The sequence below is a fragment of the Xyrauchen texanus genome, chromosome 31, assembly GCF_025860055.1.
Source record: "Xyrauchen texanus isolate HMW12.3.18 chromosome 31, RBS_HiC_50CHRs, whole genome shotgun sequence".
Taxonomy (NCBI): Eukaryota; Metazoa; Chordata; class Actinopteri; order Cypriniformes; family Catostomidae; genus Xyrauchen; species Xyrauchen texanus.
In genome coordinates, this window is record NC_068306.1 from 37,116,926 (window position 1) to 37,143,706 (window position 26,781).

General features: G+C 42.0%; 1 protein-coding gene across 1 annotated transcript in view; it reads left to right on the forward strand.

Annotated features, from left to right (window-relative positions):
- The window catches only part of LOC127625040 (gamma-aminobutyric acid receptor subunit gamma-2-like), a 165,044-nt gene that overhangs the window by 82,200 nt on the left and 56,063 nt on the right, over window positions 1-26,781 (forward strand). The window contains 1 exon segment of the mRNA XM_052100093.1: window positions 19,725-19,862. Within this exon segment, the coding sequence (XP_051956053.1) occupies window positions 19,725-19,862 (138 nt within the window).

Below are 26,781 nucleotides of genomic sequence, written 5' to 3' on the forward strand. Positions count from 1 at the left end.
CACTTAGGTTGAAGTCACTAAAACACATTTTTTAACCACTCCACAGATTTCATATTAGCAAACTATAGTTTGACAAGTTGTTTAGGACATCTACTTTGTGCGTAACAAGTAATTTTTCCAACAATTGTTTACAGACAGATTGTTTCACTTTTAATTGACCATATCACAATTCAGGTGGGTCAGAAATTTGAAATGAAATAAAAATGTTACTGTTTGGCAATAATGACAATAAAGGAAAAAGTGTGAGACTTACAAGCCGAAGAACATCATCCCAACCGTGAAGCATGGGGGTGGCAGCATCATGTTGTGGGGGTGATTTGTAGCAGGAGGGACTGGTGCACTTCACAAAATAGATGGCATTATGAGGAAAGAAAATCATGTGGATATATTGAAGCAACATCTCAAGACATCAGCCAGGAAGTTAAAGCTTGATTGCAAATGGGTCTTTCAAATTGACAATGACCGTAGCAATGACCCCAAACATACCTCGAAAATTGTGACAAAATGGCTTAAGGACAACAAAGTCAAGGTATTGGAGTGGCCATCACAAAGCCCTGACCTCAGTCGATATAAAATTTGTCAGCAGAACTGAAAAAGTGTGTGCAGGCAAGGAGGCCTACAAACCTGAATTTGTTACACCAGTTCTGTCTGGAGGAATGGGCCAAAATTTCAGCTACGTATTGTGAGAAGCTTGTGGAACACTACCCAAAATGTTTGACCCAAATTAAACTATTTAAAGGCAATGCTACCAAATACTTACAAAGTATATGTACACTTCTGACCTACTGGGAATGTGATGAAAGAAATAAAAGCTGAAATAAATCATTCTCTCTACTATTATTCTGACATTTCACATTCTTAAAATAAAGTAGTGATCCTAACTGACCTAAGACAGGGAATGTTTTCTACGATTAAATGTCAGGAATGGTTTAAAACTGAGTTTAAGTGTATTTGGTTAAGTTGTATGTAAATGTCTGACTCAAACTGTATGTGAATCACTGCAAAAAAGATTAAAAAATCACATTTTAATTTGCGCCCATAACGGTCATGTCCTTAATACATTACGATATTTGTTTGTCATAATTAACATGCTCACAATGCTGAGGCCAGTTATGGTTCGATAAGGTGTATACATGCTGGACGAAGTCAAGCTACAATTGCATTATTTAGGCCTTTTAGTCTGCTTAGCAAAGAATTGTTGTGTTTACATGATATTTAAAAAATATTTTTTGTTTTAGTCATACTACAATGTTACCGTTTGTGCTTTGGATATGAATGATACAAACATACATAAGATACTTTGTGCAGGTTAAGGAGAGGTGTTGTATTACTTTACTAAATGATCTGTCTTACGATTTTAAAACTGGCAAAAAAGTCATATACTTTGAAGAATCCATATGTGTTCAGAATATCATACAGACTTAGAGGTGGATTGTTTTTATTTGGACTAGTAAGCAAAAACCTATTAACCACCCAGAAGACCGTAGCAACCATGTAGCCATGGCCTAGCAACCACCAAGAGCACCGTAGCAACAACCACCTCATTCAGAACTCCCTTGCAACCACATAGCAAAGCTATAGCATAGAATAACTTGGCGTTGTGGCAGCGACTGCAAGCACCACTCAACTTTCAGTCAGAAAAGTGTTATTTATATGGCCATCATTTTAACGAATTCATTTAGTGCAATAAAAACCCCTTAGCCTCTGATGGGTCTCTACAGGCCCACCTTAATGCCCATTTACATGAACTGCATGTTTAATAGGTGAATTATTACATGGGCTCCTGCAGGATTTCATCTGAGGTACACACAGAATTCTGCCTTCTCTGGGGCATGCTCCCCCATGAGATTTTTTTGCAAAAACAACACCAAAGCATTTTTTTTATTATTATGAGTAGTGTTCATGTAACTATTGGCTAAAGCATTCAGTAGCTTCAAGTAACCATTCAGAACAGACACGTTCTCGTGCTAATAAAGTGAAACGCACCACAACGAAGAGAGCACAGGTTTTTTGAGATGCATTTTTAGCAGTTGAATTTCTTTTTAACTTAATATGGCTTCTAAAAATGCAGTGCTCCCATTAGAGATCCTAAAAACACAGTGAAACATGAAGCAAAAGATGACAAAAGACATCCATCTAGCGAATGATTACATGGAAAACGGCTGAAAACAGTTTGACTGTTTGACCGGATGCAAAAACACGTTCAGTTTGAACAGTCCCTTGTTCACATGACACATCACTAGCTGAAGTTACCACTCAAAGTTACCTCTCAAAAAGTCAGCCTTTTGTCTCAGTTGATTCTAGGTTAATTTCCACTGTATTCAGCACTGTTCGTTCTCTGTATTCATAAATATACAGATGCTGTTTTACAGTGCGAGAAACCGCTCCAAATGATTCAGTGAGAGAGTGGTCCAAACGAATTGTACTGAATCACGAATCGATTGTAAGATTGTTTGGCTAATTCACTGAAAAGAACCAACTCTAATGAATTATTCATTTGCAAATTGGTCATCGTTCTTTTAAACAGCCATATGACACACTTCATGATTGATTAAATATTCTGAGAGTACATTTTTCTCAGGTCAGTCAGAGCGCTCATGGTATGCACAGTGCACATGGCCGTACAGCTGAAGGCGCCACTGAATTGTAAAGTACTCTTGAAAATCAATCATTATCGAAGCTCTAAATCTCATGCTTTGATGACTGAAATTAGTTTCATAATCAAATTGGTATAGCTAATGTATTTCCATAATTTATGTAAGTGAAAGTGAAAGTGAAAATCAAAACATTTGTACCATACATCCCATATTATTAAATAATTCTGCAAACACATCTCCAATCACATAAGATCCAGTATACTTGTCATGTCATGGCTTTACTAAACAACCTCCATTAGATATTTTAGTCCAAAAATGTGCACATTTGGAGAAATGATAATTAATGTAAATTTTCTACCAAATTATTAAGGATGTGCAAAATGACATAATTTCAAAATCGACTAGTCGGTGGGTTATGTCGACGGTTAGTCAACTAGTTGGTCAATAAAGCCCTGTATAATTAGGCTGGAGTAATTTACACAAGACATCAATCAGACGAGTTTCTTAATAATAGGCTATGGACACTAAGCACACCACCTCAAACAGACAGGCTATTCAAAAATAAAAATAAAATAAGCTTAATAACTATAACCTTTGTGTGCACATAACTGTCAGAGTCTTATAAAAAGAAACTTATGGATTTTGTGTGGAACTTTGTTCCGAGCTGAAAAGTCCAATAGTAAAATATTGTTGTGGTGCTTTGATTACTGCTGTTTTTCACCCTTAAATGCATGCAGGTAGTGAATATTGTATAAATGAAGTAAAAATAATAGAACTAATAATAAAGCACAGAATTCCCAGCATCAATCAACTCCTCTATATAAACCTCACTTCCCTTACATTCTGTGTCTGGTCTCAACTTTGTGTAAAGACTCACATACCTGTATCTCCAGCATTAAACGCATCATAATTCCTCTCCAGCGACTTTTCTACTCCAAGCGTTTCCTCTGCAGCGACTCCTGTGCCCATCTCCTCAACGCAAGCTTCGTTGTTGCAAACCCTCCACGTCAAGTAAAGTCACCATCTCTATCAGCATCAGTTTTCATCACGTACACTATCACCACTTCAACCCAGTACTGTCACGTCATCACATACCTGCTTAGGTTCAAACATCATCCTCGAGTCTGAGTATATGTTTGTCTTTCTAATTTCAACTACAGAATATTTAAACTACACTATCTAAATATAGAAATAAAAATGACACATCACATATATCAAATATCAACTTCATTAGAAAAATCAAAAATGCAATTAAAAAAGGTGTCTTACCTTACTCTTGGACAGTAGGCCAAATGTCAGTTATTCTTAATGCCATGATAATAAATTAATAAACATATGACCAAAAATAATAAATAAATCTGTTGATGCATTTAAAATAAATACATAACTAGACAGGGCATCAAATGTTAAACATAGGCCTCACCACATTTAAATTAAATGTGTTTCAAATGCCAGCTTGTAATCCGCTGAGAGACACATTTTTTTATTATTGAGAGAATAAAGAAAAAAGGTTCTGCCCCAAAAATGAAAACGTCTCTGGTTACATGTGTAACCCTTGTTCCCTAAAAAAGGCGGAACGAGATGTTGCGCTGCTAAGCGCTACGGGGAACAGCTTTCGCTGTGAGCCGAGCTGAATAATGTGTGGAACACGTCAATGAACGTTGACCGGAATTTATAGCCTCGGCTGATGTAATCATTAGATGCACCTGAGGCCAGGCTATAAATGGATACGTCACCAGGTGTCGTCAGATACTTCTTTTTGAAGAGTAGTCCTGGGACGTCCCAGTGCGGCAAAGCAGCGCAACATCTCGTTCCGCCTTTTTTAGGGAACAAGGGTTACACATGTATCCCGAGACGTTCCCTTTACAAAAGGCTTCACTACGATGTTGCGCTGCTAAGCGCTACGGGGAACGCAATACCCACGCCGCTGCACTTGGGGCTGTCCGGACCCCTACGGATGTGCAGTGTACTCACAAAAATGCGAGAGGTCTCAGACATGAGCTTGAGATGTCGACTCAAGGGCATAAGAGCCCGGAGTAGCATAAACATCTAAACCATTAATTTTTTTGATGAATGTGTGCGGAGAGGACCAGTCTGCCGCATCACAAACTTGTTCAGGCATGAGCTGAGATGTCGACTCAAGGGCATAAGAGCCCAGAGTAGGAAAGCATCTAACCCACAAAGTTCGATGAATGTGTGCGAAGAGAACCCTATCGCAGCACAAACTTGTCATAAAATCTGATGAATGTGAGCGGAGAGGACCAGCCTGCCGCATCACAAACTTGTTCAGGCATGAGTTGAGATGTCGACTCAAGGGCATAAGAGCCCAGAGTAGCAAAGCATCTAACCCATAAAGTTCGATGAATGTGTGCGAAGAGAACCCTATCGCAACACAAACTTGTCATAAAAACTGATGAATGTGAGCGGAGAGGACCAGCCTGCCGCATCACAAACTTGTTTAGGCATGTGCCCAGAAAATGTGATTAGTGTGTGCGGAGAGTGCCAACCTGCCGCACCACAAATTTGTTAGGTGTCAACTCAAGGGCGTAAGAGCCAAGAGTGGCAAGAACATCCAAACTATAAAAGTTTAATGAATGTGCGCGGAGAGGACCAACCTGCCGCACCACAAACTTGCTGCAGAGGGAGACCTCTAGCCAAGGCTTTAGAGGAGGAGAGCCCTACTGAAGCTTGACCGCGCGCCTCGTAGGCCCGGGCAGTAAGGTCCCTCACCCAAAGTGACAACCCGGTCACGGCTTCAAAGTGAAGAACTGCTGCCCTGACTTTACGCCACTAGCAAGTGCGGTGGACATAATTCTGAAGGGCACAGACTGGACAAAGTCTGAGTAGTATTTAGCTGCTCCGGCATTTACAAACGGCAGGGAGCAGAAGGCTTAGAGAATGACTGGCCAAGGGTCGAGAAAGGCACCTTGGGCAGGTAGTCAGGGTGAGGGTGCAAAGAATGCTCTTGGTCCTACCTGGGGCAACTCAAAACAGGCCGGCAAAAGAGACAGAGCCTGTAGGTACCCAAGTCTCCTTAGAGACGTAACTGCCATATGAAAAACCATCTTGAGAGTCAGAAGTCTACCAAACGCTGACTCTAGAGGTTTTAAAAAGGGGGGTCTTACCCTATGAAGACGTCCTAGCAAGAATGCCTCTTAGAGGGCACCCCGCCCACCAAGGCGTGGCAAGCCGAAGTGGAAGCCACATAGAACCTGGCAGTGGCGAGGCAAGTGCTTGAATAAGTACAAAATTGAGGTTAGAGAAATAAATACTTGTCAGTGGTCACAATGATGTGTATGTGGGTATGCATGTGTATGGATGTGTGTATGTGTATGTATTTATATGTGTATATGTGTATGTGTATGGATGTATAGAACAATATGATAATAATAATATAAAAATTGTAAATTGAATGACTGTAAGAATTAAGGGGGTAGGAGTATATAAGTTTTACTTCTTCCTACTCCTTTTCGCACATGTAATAGAAGTATGTCAACAGGAAAGAAGTATATATATAAATTTTTATTTTTTTGCTGCTCATTTGTTTTGTTTTGTTCTCTTATGTTTTTAAACATTGTTTTATATTTTTATATACTTTCTTTTCCATGTTCGAAATAAAGATTTTAAATCAAATCAAATCAAAAGTGCCCGCTGACAGTTCTTTCCACAGAAAATCCAGAACTGAAGCAAACTGGCAGTTAGCTGGTTCTGTAATTGAACTTATTAGAAGGAAACGCATGCAGGCGCATTTGTGCCATGTATGCGCCACCACGATCAGCACCCCTGAGGGGGGGACTGGGTGACTCGGGGAGAAGTAGAGGAGACATTGCACTATCAACAGAGGCGAAGATGTCCTCTTCTGCCCTGTAAAATCTACCCAGATCAGTTCCAAGGGAGGGAGCCCTAACACTTGCAATGGTCTCGATAACTTCAGGAGAAAGCCCTGTGAACCTCAGTTGGTACCCTACAGGGGCCAAGCATGAAAGGTTTCACAATTCGGGCCGGGGATGAATATGTCCCCTGAGCCTGAGAAAGAAGGTCCTACCTGTTCGGAATCGCCCAAGGCGAGCCGTCGAGGAGAGATATTAACTCCGAGAACCATATCCTGTTCAGCCAGTGCAGCGCCATTAATAGGAGGCAAGACCCTTGCTGGTGAACATTGCCAAGACTCCCGGGAGCAGAGAAACCGGGGAAAGAAACGCATACAGACGCATTCTGGGTCATGTATGTGTCTTAACGTCCAGACCCAAGGGGGCTGGGTGATTTCAGGGAGAAGTAGAGGAGACATTGCGCTATTCATGGAGGCAAAGAGGTCCTCTTCTGCCCTAAGATCTCACCCAAACTTGTTCCAAGTGGAAAAAGCCCGGCATTTAAAAAGGTCTCGATAACCTCAGGAGAGAGCCCTGTGTTCCTCAGTTGGTACCCTTAAGGGCCAAACATGAAAGAGTCCACAATTTGGGGCAGGGATGAAATATTGCCCTGTGCCTGAGACAGAAGATCCTTCCTGTTCGGCATCGCCAAAGGCGAGCTGTCGAGGGAAGAGATTAGCTCCGAGAACCAAGCCCTGTTCGGCCAGCGCGGTGCTATCAGTAAGAGGCAAAAACCCTTGCTGGCGAACTCTGGGCAACTACTACCTTAGGGTGGAGTTCTTAACTCCCCCGTTGGTATTTTCTGTCTGGACCGTAAATCTGCTCCCATATACGGGCATCCAGGGATATAACTGACCTGAGTGACAGGAGCTTGCCCTGGGCCCTAAGGAGAACCCAACGTGTCAGAAATACAGCTGACAAGAACGTGGGTCTCCTTGATGATTTATGTAAGAGGCTACCGCTGCATTGTCCACCCGCACCAAGACATGGCAGCCTCAGGAGCAGGTATTTCAGGGCCAGAAATACAGCCATCAACCCGAGACCGTGACTGTGACAACCGAGCTGACGACCCTCCTATCCCCTTAAGCTGGACGACCACTTAAGGCCGCTACCCCGCCCATCAGGGAGGCGTTTGGCCCTTGGAAGAATCCCCTGGCTTTTGGCCACAACAAAAACGGTCTCATGAGCAGAAGGTCCAGAGGGATCACTGTGGACGCATTCGCCCTGAGACCTGGAAATCATTGATACTGATAACAGTGCAACCTTGACCTAGAATGACTTTGCTCAGGGTGATATAAATGGACTCAATCCTAGCGGGAGAGAGTTGTGCCCGCATTGAGATTGAACTCCATACGATGCCCCGATAGACAGTGTTCTGAGTGGGAGAGAGGACGCTTTTCTTGGCATTGAGCCTCAACCCCAGAGAAACAGATGAGCTAAGACGATGTCCCTGTGCTGAACTGCCAGTTCCTGGAACTGCGCAGGATCAGCCAGTCGTCTACATAATTCAGAATGCAGATGCCCCAGAGTCGCAAGGAGCCAGCGCTACATCATGCATTGTGAATGTGCGGGTAAAAAGGGCTAGGCTGAGTGAAAGAACCTGACCCTGGAAGACTTCGCCCCCGGAAGTAAACCTCAGGAACTTTCCATGTTGTGGCAGAACTTCTAAATGAAGTATAGAAGTGCGTCATAAGATCGATGGTGACCAGCCAAACGAGTTGTAGGGCTTGAGACATGACCGTCTTGACAGGCATCATCTTGGACTTGAACACCCACGGGTAGTTCAAGCTTTAATATCTAAGCCAGACGCCACCCCTCACCCTCCATGGGTAACGGGAAGTATTTAGTGTAATAACTCTCTCTCTCTGGAAGGGGAACACATACCATGGCCCCTTTAACCAGGAGAATGAGTTTTTGTTTTTACAAAAAAAGAAATCTGGTTTACGGTAGTGAGAACACGCCGTTGAAACACGGAAAAGCGGCGAGTGAATTAAATCCTGACGCCCTTATAAGACCCACAGAAAAGAATATATCCAGCAGGAGTTTCCACGCTGCCAGGATCTCTGAGATGGGTATTATATTTTAACACCTCCTGTTGAGGGGTTGTCGGGTGTTTCGCGTCCTGAATAAGATGCAGGAACAGCGAAAACACCCAATTTTGATGGAAGCCTCTGCAACCCGAAACACCAAGAGGTGGCGGGAATGGGGGCTTCGAGGGGGTACCGGGAGGGGTGAAGTGAAACACGCGCCCGTCCCGAGGGAGCTACCCCTAATCTAGGTGCAAGACCGTCAGGGTTTTCTCTTGGGTCTTGCTTCGGGGCTGGCGAGGGCGGCGAGACTGTCCCCAATCCCTGGGAGGAGGAGCACGACTCGCCACGCTTTGTTTTTGAGCCTCCCTTCAGTCAGGACCGAGGCGGGTCTGCGGCTTGCTCGTCAAGCGCAGAACCCACACTCAGGTCGTCCAGGGGTCAGCCTGGTACGCCTGTAAAACAGCATAGTGTGCAGAGCAGCACCAGCCTGACCTGCTGCTTGATAAGCCCTTCCCACTAAAGTGGAGGTTGTCCTACAAGGCTTTGAGGGAGAGAGGGCTTCTTAAGTGACGATGCCGAGCCGGCGAGAGATAGCCCATAGCGTCTCTTCGACCGGCGGCATCACTGAATACCGCCAGTGCCTCAGTACCCACGATAGTCGAATATAATGACGTCGAGGGTATGCGAACATGGGAAGGAAATATATATATATATATATATATATTTTTTTTTTTTGGGGGGTTCTCCATGAGCGAAAAAGCTCTTCATGGAGGTTATCAAAGAAGGGAAGGGACCCATGAGGCGTTCCCTTTCTTAGACTGGGAGATAAAATATATCCCCTAATTTGGAGCGTTTGGGGGTCTCTTTTTCACGTGGCCAGTCCAATCTGGCAACCGCACGAGTAACAACATCGAGCAATTTCCTCCATAGATTTTTTTATCGTGGACGGAAAGCTCGGAGGCGGGAAGAGAATCGCGATCCACCTCATGACCCGAAGAAGCATCGAGATCATGTGTGAAGGACCAGCTGGGTTTGGGGAGAGAGTGAGAGAAAGGGATCAACCTGTCTCTTGCTCCTCAGCCACATTTATGCAAGAGCCCCATGAACTATTTTTTTATTTTATTTTTTTATTTTTTTGTGAGTGCTGACTCCCGGAAGCAAGCGAGGCGAGCACGACGCACTCTGCCTGTTAAAGCAAATCGCAGTGCTCGCACCCGCCCTGCTGCAACGCGAGAGCAGCGTGCTCTTACCCCCAAACAAACAGAGCAAAAACTGATGTGTGTCGTCTTCAGCTATAGAGCGGAAGAGGGAACACGCACCGCTTATGGCTTTCAGTCATTCTCTCTTTTCTAAACAGAAGAGAACAACGTTCACTGCACACTGCCTAACTGATTCTAACTTCTAACAGAAGAAAGAAAGTTTTGACAGGGTTTGTGAAACACACAGAAACAGAATCGCTCTGAAAAAAGAGTTTCTGATGACACCTGGTGACGTATCCATTTATAGCCTGGCCTCAGGTGCATCTAATGATTACATCAGCCGAGGCTATAAATTCCGGTCAATGTTCATTGACGTGTTCCACACATTATTCAGCTCGGCTCACAGCGAAAGCTGTTCCCCGTAGCGCTTAGCAGCGCAACATCGTAGTGAAGCCTTTTGTAAAGGGAACAGTAAATAATAAAAAAATATTCTAGATATTTCACAGACAAAAACGTTGGAATCATTAATTCATCAACATATTTTTATTCTGAAACAAAAGCTATATGTTCAGGATGGAGACATGAGCGAAGCCTGTTGACACCTACATTTACTGTACCTTTACATTTATTAATTTGGCAGAAGCTTTTTTCCAAAGCGACTTACAAAAGAGGAAAACATAAGCAAATTATCTTAAGTGGTACAAAAGTGCCATATTACAAAGTTTCACTAGCATCAGAATTGTATTCAAAACATATACAAGTGCACATTTTCTTTGTTTTTTTGTTTGCGACTAGTTAAGTGCTCTTGGAAAAGATGCGTTGTTTTTTTCTTAAGACAGAGAGAGAGTCAGTCTGCTTCACGGATGTAGTTGGGAAGGTTATTCCATCAATGCGGTATGATGAAACTGAAAGTCCGGGAAAGTGTTTTGGTGCCTCTTTGTGTTGGTACAACAAAGCGACATTCCGTAGCCGACCGCAGGCTTCTAGTGGGCGTGTATCTCTGCAGATATGATTGTAGGTATGTTGGAGCAGACCCAGTGACTGTTCTGTATGCCAGCATCAGAGCCTTGAATTTGATACGTGCATCAACCGGTAGCCAGTGGAGAGAGCCAAGGAGTGGTGTAACATGTGCTCTCTTTGGTTCATTAAAGACCAGACGTGCTGCTGCATTCTGGATCATTTTCAGATGTCTAATTGCACATGCAGGGAGGCCTGCAATGAGAGCTTTAAAGTAGTCCAGTCTAGTTATGACAAGTGACTGAACAAGCAGTTGTGTGGCATGTTCAGATAGGAAAGGTCTTACAGTATCTTCCTGATGTTGTAGAGTGTAAATATATATGAACTTGCAGCCTTTGAGATGTGGTCCATGAAATTTTGTTTGTTATCAATGGTTACCCCTACATTTCTGACTGTTTTTGAAGGCGTTACTGTAGTCGAACCCAGCTGCATGGTGATGTTGTGTTAGACAGCAGGGTTGGCTGGAAAAAACGGGAGTTCGTTTTGGGCTGGATTGAGTTGCAGGTGGTGTTCCTTCATCCAGGCCGAGATGTCTGCCAGGCAGGCAGAGATTCGTGCAGTCATGGTGGTGTTGTTGGGCTGGAAAGACAAGTAGAGTTGTGTGTCATCAGCATAGCAGTGTTATGAGAAACCATGTGCCTGAATGATTGGTCCCAGTGATTTTGTGTATATAGAGAAGTGGCCCAAGCACTGATCCCTGAGGTACCCCCAGTAAGTGGCTTGGATACCTCACCACCTGAAAGATAGCAGATAGGAGACCTGCCACAGAAAACACTTTCTGGCTGGGACAGAAGGAACAGCGCAAGAGACTCATTCATCCACCATTGGAGATTGTTCTGATTCAGGCCCATGCAGTGATCTTTGTCTTATATCTCCAGCTTTGTAGATCGGCTAAGCTAAGCTGGATTGTGTAGCATTCCTCTGAAAAACAAACAAAAAATCCATTATCCCTTTTCCATTTTCGCTTCTGCAACACCAGATGAGAAAAAGAGCAGACCTCCGCATCATTTGATGAATGTCCATAAAGTGCATCTTCTAAATGTCTCCTTATTTTGTGCTGCGTGATAACGCAATGAACCTCGTAATATTCATTGAAAGCTTGTAATTAGCAGGAACATACACAGGACCTCCGCTGTCTGCACTAATCCTGAAAGATTTCATATCAAGGAAAATTTGTGAAAACTAAATATTACTGTGGCAGGGCGGAGGGCCCCCTCCGAGAGGGATAAATGCCGACTGCGGAGGATTGTGCGGGAGAGAGAGATCGTTTACGGACAATCCTCCACAGTCTGCCTTTATCCCTCTCGGAGGCTTGATTAGCCTGATAAGGGACCGGGTGTGTAGAATCATGACGCGGCCCCACACTCCACCCTGCCACAATTACACATGCACACCTGATTATGGAAGTAGATTATGTAAACGAAATTGATTGTTCTGCACAAAATTATTGTAAAACAATATGTAAATTTGTAGTTAATTAGGTTGGTTATTTAAGAAATTAGATATTTTTAAAGAAATATTAACGAGGATAAGTGCAAATTATTATAAAGTTATGCACAAATATAATAGTTACAATGATGAGCAGCACTATGTATTCACATTTCAGCACTGTCGCACGGAAAGTGACTATCATTAGTAGCACTTAAAGTGCATCCTTGCACATTCATGTTAAGTGCAGTTTTGGGAAACGCATGTAAAAAATGAATGTTTGTAGAATTGCTCCTAGAAAACGCTCTTAACATTAAGATAAATTGTTATTGGGAAATGAGGCGATTGATGAGCTCAGTTGCAAAATGGATTGCTGGGGATTATAGGCTTATGTTCCATGATTTAGGGATTAACACAAACAATATATTGACTTTTAAAGCTTATGTACTTTTTGCATTGTTTAATCAATGCTTTACTCATCTTTACTCATCTGACAATGGCCTGGTGTCAAGAAGGGCAGCAAAGAAGCCACCAAAACTTCAAGGACAGACTGAAATTCAGCAGAAAGTACAAGGATTGGACAGCAGAAGACTGGTGAAAATAGATTTTCTCTGATGAAGCCCCCTTCCGACTGTTTGGGGCATCTGGAAAATCGATAGACTGGAGAAGAAAAGGTGAATGCTACCATGAGTCCTGTGTTGTGCCAAAAGTGAAGCATCTTGAGACCATCCTTGTGTGGGGTTGCTATTCATTCAAGGGAGTGGGCTCTCTCACAATTCTGCCCAAAAACACTGCCATGAATAAATAATGGTATCAAAATGTCCTGCAAGAGAAACTTCTCCCAACGATCCAGGAGCAATTTGGTGATGATTTGTGCATTTTTCAGCATGATGGAGCACCATGTCACAAGGCAAGAGTTATAATGAAGTGGCTCGGAGATCATTACATTGAAATTTTGGATCCGTGGCCAGGCAACTCCCCAGATCTTAATCCCTTAGAGAACCTGTGGTCAATCCTCAAAAGGTGATTGGACAAACAGAAGCCCACAAATTGTGATCAAATCTGAGCACTAATAAGTCAGGAATGGATCACCATCAATCAGGATTTGGCCGAGATGCTGATATCCAGCATGCCAGAGCGAATTGCAGAGGTTATGAAGAACAAGAGTCAACACTGTAAATATTGACTCTTTGCATAAATTGAGTGTTTTTGCCAATAAAATCCTTTAACACTTATGAGACGCCTATTATTGTTTTCCAGTATACCATATAAACATATACATTCAAATAATCTACAAATTCTGAATCAGCAAACTTTGGAAAACATAAAATGTATGTCACTGCCAATATTATTATTATTTTCCTTAGGCCCCCAAATAAATTGGAATGTCATGTATTTAATTATTAATCAGAATAATTTATATTAAGGCTGTTAATTAAAAAAAACAAAATTCATTTTCTCCCCAACTTGGAATGCACAATTCCCAATGCGCTCTAAGTCCTCGTGGTGGCGTATGAATCGCCTCAATATGGGTAGCGGAGGACGAATCTCAGTTGCCTCCACATCTTTATCACATGGTTTTTTTGAGCGCATTACCACGGAGATGTGTGGAGGCATCATGCTATTCTCCACGGCATCAACGAACAACTTGCCACATGCCCCACCGATAGCAAGAACCAAATTATAGTGACCACGAGGAGGTTACCCTATGTGACTCTACTCTTCCTAGCAACCGGGTCAATTTAGTTGCTTAGGAGGCCTGGCTGGTCACTCAGCATGCCCTTGATTTGAACTTGCGACTCCATGGTTGGAAGTCAGCATCTTTACTCACTGAGCTACCCAGGCCCCCAATATTTTAAAATCTAAATTTGTAAACCCTTTGAAAAGGTACTGAAAAGTTTATGTTCAAAGTATTTATTCTACCCTAAAAGAAGAACATATACTTAAAATCATTCTTTCTTCATCAGGGTTCCCGTGGATCCTTAGAAAGTCTTAAAATATAGGGTCATACAAAAGTTTTAAAAAGCTTAAATGATAAAACAATAGTCTTAATTATCACTTAAAGATGTCTTAAATTTTGGAGCGGAAAGACAGGAATTGTGATATGACCTAATCTGATTATCAAACTTCAAAAGTATGTGAATTAATTAAATAAATGCATGTGCTATGTCCTTCAAAGTGAAAACGGCACTGTTGTATTTTATCCAAGCACACAGAGGCTTGTGGATGTTTCCAACTGTTTCAGAGCCGTTTGCAATTATTAAGCCATATTGGAAATTTATGACAAGCGATCAGTAATTATCATTTATTGATGAAAAAACATCTTAAAAAGCTTTACATTTGATTTTAGAAACTCTGTAGCAACCCTGTATGTGTCAATGTTCATGTACTAGGAATAAAATAATATAAGATCATGTGGTGCCATGTGAGGATCGGACGTGTGAAGGCGAGCTATGCGCACTTTGATAGTTTTAGCACTTTTAATGACATAAACGGTGAGATTCGATACACTCTGTACCATAACCATAGGAGGACAAAATGTCAAAGAATTCAAAATCCTTGGGCTCTGGAGACATTCAAAAACACTTACGTGTTCAAGCTGATCCCCCCAAGCAGGCCGCAAGCCTGGGAGTTGACTTAGTAGGAGAGCTGTGGGAAATGAGGTGATAACGTCCTTATCATTGGAGTTCCTGAGGGAGCAGATCGACAGTACATGTTAAAATTCCTGGATGGGCTCTTTCTGAATCAACTCGACATAGCAGGTCATAAACTGAAAATCGAGCGAGTTCACAGGGTTCCTGCTCGGCTAGCCGTAGAGGGAGACAGGCCCTGATCAATTCTGGCCAAATTTCTGAGATCATCCAATAAATATCTTGGATCTTAACACGAGGGGAGGAAGGCTTTCTTTGAAGAACCACAGCATTTTCTTGTTCCCAGACTTTGCAAATTCGACAAGAGAGAAACGTGATTGATTCAAGGAATGCAAGAAACTTTTACATCAACAGAAGGTCACCTTTGCACTGATATTCCCAGCCAAATTGAGAATAGATGCTAGGGATGGCCGTTAAACATTCACATGCCCACAGCAAGCGATGTCCTTCATAAAGGCGATGGAGTGAATAAGTCATCTTGTTGTACTCATCTTGCTAGCTTTAGTGGACTGGCTCACTGAACATTAACTTGACTGTTTGAGGAAGCTGTGTGCTCTTTTTGTGCTGGTTCCGCCTATCGGCTGGAGTTTATTTTGTAAATTGTATTTAGTAACTCACCTTCAGGACAGTTTTATGGATGAATCTACACAATCTTTGTGCTTGTTGCACCTATTAGCTGGAGTTTGTTCTGTTTCTTTTGCTGTGTAATTCTGTCTAGAAACACTGTACTTGAGCAATCCGATGGCAAGGTTGTTACAGGGGTTCTCGTGGGTGTGCATGGACTGTTTGAGTTTGTAGGTATGGACACCAGTTGGCACTGTCGTGCGTGGGGTTAATGCACACGTTTTTCTTTTGTCTGTTTTTTGTTCTGGGGTATGTTCGGGTTTTGATTGTCACACTAATGTTGGACTGTGGTCTTTAAAATTTTGTTTTTGACATACGATTTATCTTTTCTTAACTGTCAAAATGTCACATGTTAATATGAGTGGATTGTCTCTCTCCATGTGGAATGTGAATGGATTGGGTCACCCCATAAAAAGAAGGAAGGTTATTTCTCTCCTTAAGTGTAAGAAATAGTTCTTTAGTGCTGGCTCGAGTAAGAGTAGGAGATTCATTACACTGATATGTAAATATCTGCAATTCAAATGTTTCAAACAGATTTAAGATAAATTAGGAAGAGTCATTATTGTTTTAGCTGAAAAGTCTTATTTTGGCAAATATTTATGCACCTAACGTTGATGATCAGGGATTTTTTATATATCTTGAAGGGATGTTGCAAGCCACTGGCACCCATCATTATATAATGTTTGGAGGAGGCTAATCTTTTGATGGACTCAGTCCTTGATCAGAGTGAAGCAAAAGTGTGCAAGCCCCCTCGAGCAGCATTACCGCTTCACAGGATGTGTAAAAAATCTTGGTCTTACATATATTTGGAGACTTTAAAACCCATATGGGCGGGACTATACATTTTTTCTTTCCATAAAATTTACTCTAGAATAGATTATTTTTTCAATTATATTTAAGTCTCTCATTTCATCTGTTGCAGATTGTTCATTTGGAAACATTTTAGTTTCAGATCATTCCCTGGTGTGTTTAGAGGTGTTGCCAAATATGGAGAAAAGGAAATCATTTAGATGGCACTTTTCAGGCAAAATCCTGAATTCCAACAAATGCTTTAGGCTGAAATCAATGTCTATATGGAGACCAACTGGTCCTCAGTATCCTCTGTGGGCGTGGCTTGGGAGGCACTTAATGCGGTTCTCAGGGGTCAGATCATAGAGTATGCCTCATTCACCATAAAAATAAAAAGCACAAGAACTCATGATATTGGAAGGGATTATTAAAGTGCGTAGGCAGAGCTGATTCTGATTCTGATCATTCTGATTCTTAAAAAGGACAAAAATCCAAGAAAGTGTAAGAGTTTCCATACAATTTCCCTGATCCAGCTAGACGTTAAAATATTGTACAAAATTTAAGTCAAGTTATGACACCTCTTATACATATAGACCAGGCGGTATTCATTTGGTTCCATAACTCTTCTGATAACATTAGGCGTTTCATTAATGTCATGTGGGCAGTGACGAACGATCAAACTCTGGTCACTGCCATCGTAATAGATGCCAAAATGGCATTTTAAATGGAATGGGATTATCTTTTTAAGATTTTGGAAATATACGGGTTTGTGAATACTTTTATTGGGTGGATTAAGTTACTTTATAGACACCCGGTAGCGGCAGTCCAAACGAATGGATTAATTTCAGATTATTTAATTCTGGATATGGGCACTCGGCAGGGTTGTTCCCATTTATTGTTCTGTCTTGCCCTGGAACCATTAGCAGCCACGATAAGAAAGGAGGATGATTTGCCAAGGGTTGTGGTGGGAGGTGTGGCACATAAGCTTTTGCTTTACGCTGATGAGTTCTAAGTTCTCAGGATACAGAGGGAATTGGTCTAAATCCAAAGCTTTGGCTCTGATAGGGTACTGCCCGGTAACAGCTTTTCAGCTGGGAGCCTTCCAGTGGCACAAACAGGGCATTAAGTATCTGTGTATTTTATTCTCAGCAAATTTATGTGATTTAGAGTTCATTTTTAAATTTCAATAAAAGTTTTTGAGCAATGTGAGCAGGTTGGCTTCATTAAATTTTTCTATGACTGGAAAGGTTAGTGTCATTAAAATGAATTGTATTCCAAAATTCAACTCACCACTACATTATCTATATAGATGTCCCCCTCTGTTATTTCAAACAATTTGATAGCATAGCGAAATCTTTCATTTGGAATGGTAAACGTCTCAGATTACACTTCAGTAAATTACATAAACCGATTGACCCGGGAGGGCTAGGCCTACTCAAGTTTTTGTTTTATTATTATGCATTCAGTCTAAGACAATTGGTCACTTCCACCTGAGTTAGCCTCTCCCTGGTTTTGTATTACAACCCTATTTGGCCATTGCAAAGCCTTTCTACCAAACTAACCAGATAAGTTATGTTACACACCGTTATCTTGCATTTGCATGCGATATGGACAAAAGTGTCCAAAGTGTTTAATTCAGACATTTATTTAAATGTTGCTTTGAGCATATGGCTGAACCCAAAATTATGTGTTAATAAGTATCCTTTCTGCTGGACAGAGTCAAATCAATCAAATCAAATCACTTTATTGTCACACTGCTGTGTACACAAGTGCAACAGTAGGTGAAGGTCTTGTGTGCAGTTCCGAATAACATAGCAGTACCATTTACAATAAACAACATTTACACAACACAATTTACATAACAAATGTACACATACTTACACAACACAATATACAATGTACAGTAAACAATACACACAATATAGAATACAAATACAATAAAAATAAAAAATAAGGGTGAGGGTATATAAAATACTGTAGTTGAATTGGGGAGATTATATTTGACAGTCCAGTGTGAGATTATAGATTAATAAAGTGCAGTGCTAATTATTGATCCTGATAGATCAAGTGATCAAAAGTCTGATTGCTTGGGGGAAGAAGCTGTCATGTAGCCGGCTGGTGCGGGTCCTGATGCTGCGATACTGCCTGCCTGATGGTAGCAGTGAGAGCAGACCATGACTCAGGTGGCTGGAGTCTCTGATGATCCTCCGAGCTTTTTTCACACACCGCCTGTTATATATGTCCTGGAGGGAGGGAAGCTCACCTCCGATGATGTTTCTGGCAGTTCGCACCACCCTTTGCAGGTCTTTGCAGTTGAGGGTGGTGCTATTGCCATACCAGGCGGTGATGCAGACAGTCAGGATGCTCTCTACAGTGCTGGTGTAGAACCGTGTGAGGATGTGGTGGTTCATTCCAAACTTCCTCAGCCATCTCAGGAAGAAGAGGCGCTGGTGAACCTTCTTCACAACGGCCTCAGTGTGGACAGACCATGTGAGTTCCTCAGTAATGTGGACACAGAGGAACTTGAAACTGCTGACTCTCTCCACCGGTGCTCCATTAATGGTGATGGGGCTGTGTTCTCTGTCTTTCCTCCTGAAGTCCACTACAAGCTCCTTGGTCTTACTGACGTTGAGGGAGAGGTTGTGCTCCTGACACCAGCGTGTGGATTGTGAGGGAGGTTAATACGCTTGGTGACCTATATGAGAGTGGTGTGTTAAGATGCTTTGAAAATATGGTTCAACATTTTGGGATTCCCAGGTCTCAATTCTTCAGGTATTTATAGCTGCGATTCCTGCTCTGTACTATTTGTGGCAGTAGCATACACCCCCCTAGAGCAGCAGATACTTTGGGAGTGGTGATTACGGCTTTTGTAAAAGGTCATGGGACATCAGTGTATTATTCCCTGCTAGGGAGAGTCAGGGGGACGGAGCTTCAACTTCTCTCAAGAGATTATGGGAGAGATTATGGGTTTAAATGTGGGCTAGGATTCAAAAACTTGTCAAGTCTACATCTAGAGATACAAGTGTACACGTTATGCAATATAAGATTTTACATTGATTCTATTGGACCCCCTCTATATTTTATATTCTTGGTCTGAAAGACACCCACATACTGGTGATGCCAATCAGAAGATGGGGACATAACCCATGAGTTTTATGTGTGATGTATTGGTTTCAATTGTGTGAATCAATAAAAAGTGTTAATCTAAAAATAATAATACTATAAATGGAAAAACAATTCCCTAGCAAACAAAGTTATTTTTTATTTATTTATGTATTTAGGGTTAGAGTTAGACATATATTCAAGTAATCTGGATTTACTTAAAACAGCTACTGAATTGAGTGGTAATATGGGCAGTAATATTATCTATAGAATTAGAGGTGTGAAATTGGCATGGAATCATCAACAAATCTTAACGACTTTGATTATTAAGTTCTTTGAAGCCTCTTAGGTGAATGTTGCACATTACCCAACATCCTGTTCTGTTTCTTTGGACGACTCTGTCTGTTTGTTTTTACAGATGGTTACCCCAAGGAGGAGATTGTATACAAGTGGAAGCGCAGCTCAGTGGAGGTCGGGGACATCCGCTCCTGGCGTCTGTACCAGTTCTCCTTCGTCGGCTTGAGAAACACCTCAGAGGTTGTCAGGACAGTGTCAGGTAGAGCCCCAGCTGTGCTTTTCATTTTAAAACTGTATGGCTTTCTTCATAAATTGCTCATAAAAAATTGTCCATCATTGTTGCACCTGACGCTGTTTCTAGTGGTAGCACAGCAGACACAAGGTGGCTTCACTTTCTTGTTTATAAAAACAAGGTTAATGGGGGAGAGGTGTCCATGAAGTGCTTTTTTTTAATTAATTATCATTTATCATTAAAGTGATATTTGGCTGTGATATTTGAAACTACAGTAAATGTTCAGGAATGCTAGTTTGGCATTCTCTTTCCTCCTTCACCCTCATGACTGAATATGTATTTGTAGTATTTGTAGTACAATTCAAGTTTGAAGGCATTTAATAATGTAGTGTTTTGTTATGGTATTGACATACTGTAAGTTCCCTTGGCTTTATGAGTGAAGCATTTGAAAATAACCATTGCTTTTTCGCAATGCCTTAGTCTTATACTGTACTTCAGGCCTAATGAAACATCTTGGAAACATTGTTAATAAAAATGTTCACAGAGGCTTTTCTTTGGCTTGATTGCCATGTGGAAATACAGCCGTTTTATTGCTGTTCAGTACTGCTCCTCAACAATCATAACCGGGGAGGAGTATTACTAAATTCTTGTAATGATATTTAACACAACACTCTTTTTGCAGGAAATGTAACACTTTTTCAGTTGCATGTTTTTTTCAGCCACATCAAAGTGCAGCAAATTGGACAGTAGTTCCACTTGTCTGAAAAGTGTTTTCTTAAATTAAAATGACCATGTAAATTGAACTTAAATACTTCAAGTTGAGGGAACCTAATTGAGTAATCCCAACAAAATGTAACATGTCTAAATAACTCCAATTAAACTATTTTTGTGATATACTACCTAGTGACAGGAAATGTTAGCATGCCCAGTTTCAGTTAACTACAAAAAAATAAAACATATTAACGTCCCAATGCAATTGGATAAATAAATAAAAGCTTTCAAGATTTTATTATTATTATTGAATCATTTAGTTTTTTTAAGTTCCCTAGGTTACATACATTTTTGAGCAATATGAACATGGGAGGATTGATTTAAACTGAGATAGTGAAAGTTCTTTTTCTTTTCTTCATCTTTTTTTTAGTGCAAAATTATTATAATCTCTGAAGTTACCTTGGTCATACAGTATTTTCATATAGCATGAGAATTTTAGATTGAATTTAAATCCATTTTGCACATTAAGTGTATAGATATCAATCAGATTATTGAAGATGCTTGAAGTGACCAAGTCTAAGAAACAGACAGAGAGAAAATAAATGGTTCATGCTTTTAATCTCTTTGTATAAATCATGCAGATGGATCAGTACAGGAAATGCATCTACATCACGTTGCTCCATAACAATAGTATGTCCTTTGTTAAAATGCCATTTTATGTTTCCATTAGCATAACATTTTAAAAAGCTATCTGATTTCTGCTGACTATATGTTTTAAATGGTAAACAGCTGTCATCACTGGGTCACTAAGGCTGTAGCTTTACTTCTGAAATATTATATATGCCAGTTTAAGAAATATTTTACACAGGTTTTATATACTTCAGTTGTGTGATGTTTGTATAGATAACAAACAAACATTTGTGTTCCATATCTGTGTGATCATGTGACCAATCTGATTAATGCGTCAGTCTGTTGTGCCATTAAAACCAAATATTTTGTTGCAACTGCTAAATATGATTTTAATGGATGCTTACAGTCCTGTAAAATCCTATATGATCACGATTTATTGTAAATACCATGCGTTTTAATTGAATGGTTCATGAAGAAGTGTACTGTTGGTGTTTTACCATGTCTTCATGTCTATCTCGCCCACAATTAATTTGGACATTTCAAGAATGTCTGTAATAATATGAGTTATCTTTCCATTAGCATTCCCCTTCATCTTAATGGTAGTTGTTTGGCTGGGGTGTGCAGTATCAAGTCAAGTCAAGTCAAGTGGTTTTTATTGTCGTTTCAACCATATACAGTTAGTACAGTACACAGCAAAACGAGACAACGTTCCTCCAGGACCATGGTGCTACATAAAAACAACAAAGGACCAACATAGGACCACATGAGACTACACAACGAAATAAAATACCTATATAAACTACCTATATATACCTATATAAAGTGCACGTGCAAACATGTGCAAAAAGTACAGGACAGTACAACAAATTACTGACAATGAACAGGACAATAGACAGTGCAGCGCCGACCAGTACTCAGTAGTGCAAAAAGATGACAGTTTCTAAAATGTAAACATAACATACTATGAGATAGTGTTCTATGCACATAGCAGTTATTGAGGTAGCAGACAGTTATAAAGTGACAGTTATTAAAGTGCAACTCAGGACACGTGTGTGTCAAACCAGTCTCTGAGTATTGAGAAGTCTGATGGCTTGGGGAAGAAGCTGTTACACAGTCTGGCCGTGAGGGCCCGAATGCTTCGGTACCTCTTGCCAGACGGGAGGAGGGTAAAGAGTTTGTGTGAGGGGTGTGTGGGGTCGTCCACAATGCTGGTTGCTTTGCAGATACAGTGTTTTTGTAAATGTCTTTGATGGAGGGAAGAGAGACCCCAATGATCTTCTCAGCTGTCCTCACTATCCTCTGCAGGGCTTTGCGGTCCGAAACGGTGCAAGTCCCAAACCAGGCAGTGATGCAGCTGCTCAGGATGCTCTCAATAGTCCCTCTATAGAATGTAGTGAGGATGGGGGTTGGGAGATGTGCTTTCCTCAGCCTTCGAAGAAAGTAGAGACGCTGCTGGGCTTTCTTGGTGATAGAGCTGGTGTTGAGGGACCAGGTGAGGTTCTCCGCCAGGTGAACACCAAGAAATTTGGTGCTCTTGACGATCTCCACAGAGGAGCCGTCGATGTTCAGCGGAGTGTGTTCACCTTGTGCTCTCCTAAAGTCAACAACCATCTCTTTTGTTTTGTCGACATTCAGGGACAGGTTGTTGGCTCTACACCAGTTCGTCAGCCGCTGCACCTCCTCTCTGTATGCTGACTCGTTGTTCTTGCTGATGAGACCCACCACGGTCGTGTCATCAGCGAACTTGATGATGTGATTCGAGCTGTGCATTGCTGCACAGTCGTGAGTCAGCAGAGTGAACAGCAGTGGACTGAGCACACAGCCCTGGGGGCCCCAGTGCTCAGTGTGGTGGTGGTGGAGATGCTGTTCCCGATCCGGACTGACTGAGGTCTCCCAGTCAGGAAGTCCAGGATCCAGTTGCAGAGGGAGGAGTCCAGGCCCAGCAGGTTCAGCTTTCCAATCAGGTGCTGGGGAATGATTGTGTTGAATGCTGAGCTGAAATCTATGAACAGCATTCGAACGTATGAGTCCTTATTGTCTAGGTGGGTGAGGGCCAGATGGAGGGTTGTGGTGATGGCATCGTCCGTTGAACGGTTTGAACGATACGCAAACTGCAGTGGGTCTAGTGAGGGGGCAGCTGGGTCTTAATCTGCCTCATGACGAGCCTCTCGAAGCACTTCATGATGATGGGTGTAAGTGCGACGGGACAGTAGTCGTTGAGGCAGGACACTGAAGACTTCTTTGGCATGGGGATGATGGTGGTGGCCTTGAAGCACGTTGGAACAACGGCGCTGCTCAGAGAGATGTTGAAGATGTCGGTAAGAACATCTGCTAGCTGGTCTGCACATCCTCTGAGCACTCTGCCAGGAATGTTGTCTGGTCCAGCAGCCTTCCGTGGGTTGACTCTACGTAGAGTTTTCCTCACATCTGCCGTGGTAAGACAGAGCACCTGGTCGTTGGGAGGAGGGGTGGACTTCCTCGCCATCACGTCGTTCTGCACTTCAAACCGAGCGTAGAAGTCGTTCAGCGCATCTGGAAGGGAGGCATCTTTGTCACAGGCAACTGATGTTGTCCTGTAGTTGGTGATGGCCTGGATGCCCTGCCACATGCGCCGCGTGTCACCGCTGTCCTGGAAGTGACTGTGGATTCTCTGGGCGTAGCGCGCTTTGCCTCTCTGATTGCCCGTGACAGTTTGGCCCTAGCTGTTCTTAGGGCTGCCTTATCGCCTGCTCTGAAGGCGGAGTCTCGGACCTCAGCAGCGTGCGCACCTCCGCAGTCATCCACGGCTTCTGGTTGGAGCGTGTGGTGATGGTCTTGGAGAAAGTGACATCATCAATGCACTTGCTGATGTAGCTGGTCACTGATGCTGTGTATTCCTCCAAGTTGGTAGAATCGCCATATGTTGCAGCCTCCCTGAACATGTGCCAGTCAGTACACTCAAAACAGTCCTGAAGAGCAGAGATGGCTCCTGCTGGCCAGGTTTTCACCTGCTTCTGAAGCGGTTTTGTGCGTCTGACGAGCGGTCTGTATGCTGGAATTAACATAACAGAGATGTGGTCTGAGTAGCCGAGGTGGGGGCGGGGCTCCGCCCGCACGCGCCTGGGATGTTTGTGTAAACAAGATCAAGCCGTTCGCCCTCTCGTTGCAAAGTCCACATACTGATGGAATTTAGGGAGCACTGTCTTGAGATTTGCATGGTTGAAATCTCCGGCGACAATAAACAGTCCGTCGGGGTGAGCGTTCTGCAGTTCGCTCATAGCCCCATACAGTTCACAGAGCGCTTCCTTAGTGTTAGCGCTGGGGGAATGTAAACTCGGTTATGCAAACAGTGGTGAATTCCCATGGTAGATAAAAAGGTCTGCATCTAACAGTCACAAGCTCCAACAGCGATGAACAGTAACTAGAGACTAGCATAGAGTTCTTGCACCATTCCGTGTTGATGTAAACACACAAGCCACCACCGCAAGTCTTACCGCGAGAGAGCTGTATTTCTGTCGGCACGAAACGAGGCGAGCCCGTCTAGCTGAATGGCGGCATCCGGAACTCTGTCGCTGAGCCACGCCTCCGTGAAAACAAAGACGCAGCAGTCTCTAAACTCACGCTGCGTAGCCTGCTGGAGTCGGATATAGTCCAGTTTATTGTCCAGGGAGCAAACATTTGAGAGCAGGATAGACGGGAGAGCCGGCCGGCTAGGGTTTGTTTTTAGCCTAGCATGGACCCCGCCCTCTTTCCGCGCTTCGCTCTCGCACACCACTTACGACGTCCTCTCCCCGGCCACCGGCATCAGGCGACGCCGAGGGCTGGAGGCCTGGTCTCCGCAGCAAGCCGAGTACGCGTAGCGCCTCCTGCAGGTCATCATGCAGCTTGGTTTTTGCATGAGTCTTATATTTGAGTAGTGTCTGGCGATGGTAGACACGAACACTGGTTGCTCCGATGTCCATGTGTTGCAAAAGTCGGGCTTTTTTAACAAAAATAGCACCATTGTGGATCCGGAGTGGCCGCTGCGTGCTACCGCGCCGCCATCTTGGATCAAAGATCCAAGTATGCGACTTGGATCAAAGATCCAAGTATGCGACTTGCATCCTACCATGTTTGCTTTTTTTTTTTTTCAGCCAATCAGCTGAGCTGTAAATGTCATGTGACTGATCACATTGTATTATAACGTTTTGCAGCAGAAAAACAGGGAAAAACATATATTTCATGATTGTATTTCTAAGTCTATTATCATGCTGTTGAGGATATGTAAGCCTTTTTCTGCCACATGAGAAAATAAAAATCTAATTTGTGCTTTGGTAAATCATATTTATGAGATACTAAGTCATATGAGATGAAAAGCCATAATTATGAGATTAAACGTCATAATTATCAGCTACTAAGTAATAATTATATAATCAAAACTTTGAATATAATAATAATAACTTGAATATAATAATAATAATAATATAATAATAAAAAATAGTAAATGTATATTTTTAAGACAAATTCAACAAAATCAATGTTTTTTTAAATGTGTTTCTTAAGTTGTACATATGTGAAAGAGTTTGTTTTAAGTGCTGTCATTTCATTGATATTGTATCTATCACTGTCTATCCAAATGTACAAAAACTAAAGATATCCCAATGGATTAAGAAGTATACAAGCTGTGTAACTGGAGGACCTTTAACCCTTTTGATACAGTGTTAAGCCAGAACTTCACTAACATAAACGGCCATCTGTCAGCGTGCAGATCAAGGCGAATCTGTAATTCAGAATGCCTAACCGATAGTGTCTCAAAAAGCAAATGCAAGATGAAAACGCAACTGCTAAAGCAACCACATAATTTTATGGTGCTTCTATGACACTTTCAGCTCATGTTTTGACTTATGTGCTCTTCAGGACTTATACCCCAGTCCTTTGCAACACTCTGTCAGTTGAGATGATAAAAATGTACTTTGTAAAACCTTGTAAATGTACAGTTGGTTGTGTAATGCAAACATTAAAATGTTTAGTCATGTGCTACAGTATAAGTGTTTGGATATCATAAGATAGCATAGTTTGAGATGCTATCTTATGAGTAAGTGAACACTTACTTTTAGGGTGAAAAATACGTGTTTATATAAAAATGTTCTGCTATTTTACTTGTGATTCATGTGAAAGCAAATTACAGTCGTTGTTGTGGTGCATCTAGTGTTCATTTGACCAGGAAGCTGGCACAATACATACAACAAGCCCTGTAAAATCATTGTGTTTTTTTTTACTTGTGGAACTTCATTGCACTGTATTGGTGGAGCAAAATAAGCAGCATACAGCAGAGAAAGAGTATGTGACAAAAATAACAGGAGAGATCATGAGACAGTTACAGCGAGTGTGGAAGGCATGAGGAGGTTGGTGTTATATCAGTTTGAACCTGTCACTAACTGTGATTGGCTTGCGGAGGCAGTCAGCAGTTCGCAGCCATTGTAATGCATCATGAAAGATGCTGAAAGATTATGAAAATTTGTTAGTGTGAATATATATATATATATATATATATATATATATATGCACTTCCTCATTCGGACTAGAGCTAGTCTTAGGGTGACCTTTTGATGCTGTGGCATGCAGCCTCACTGTTGTCTGTGTGCGT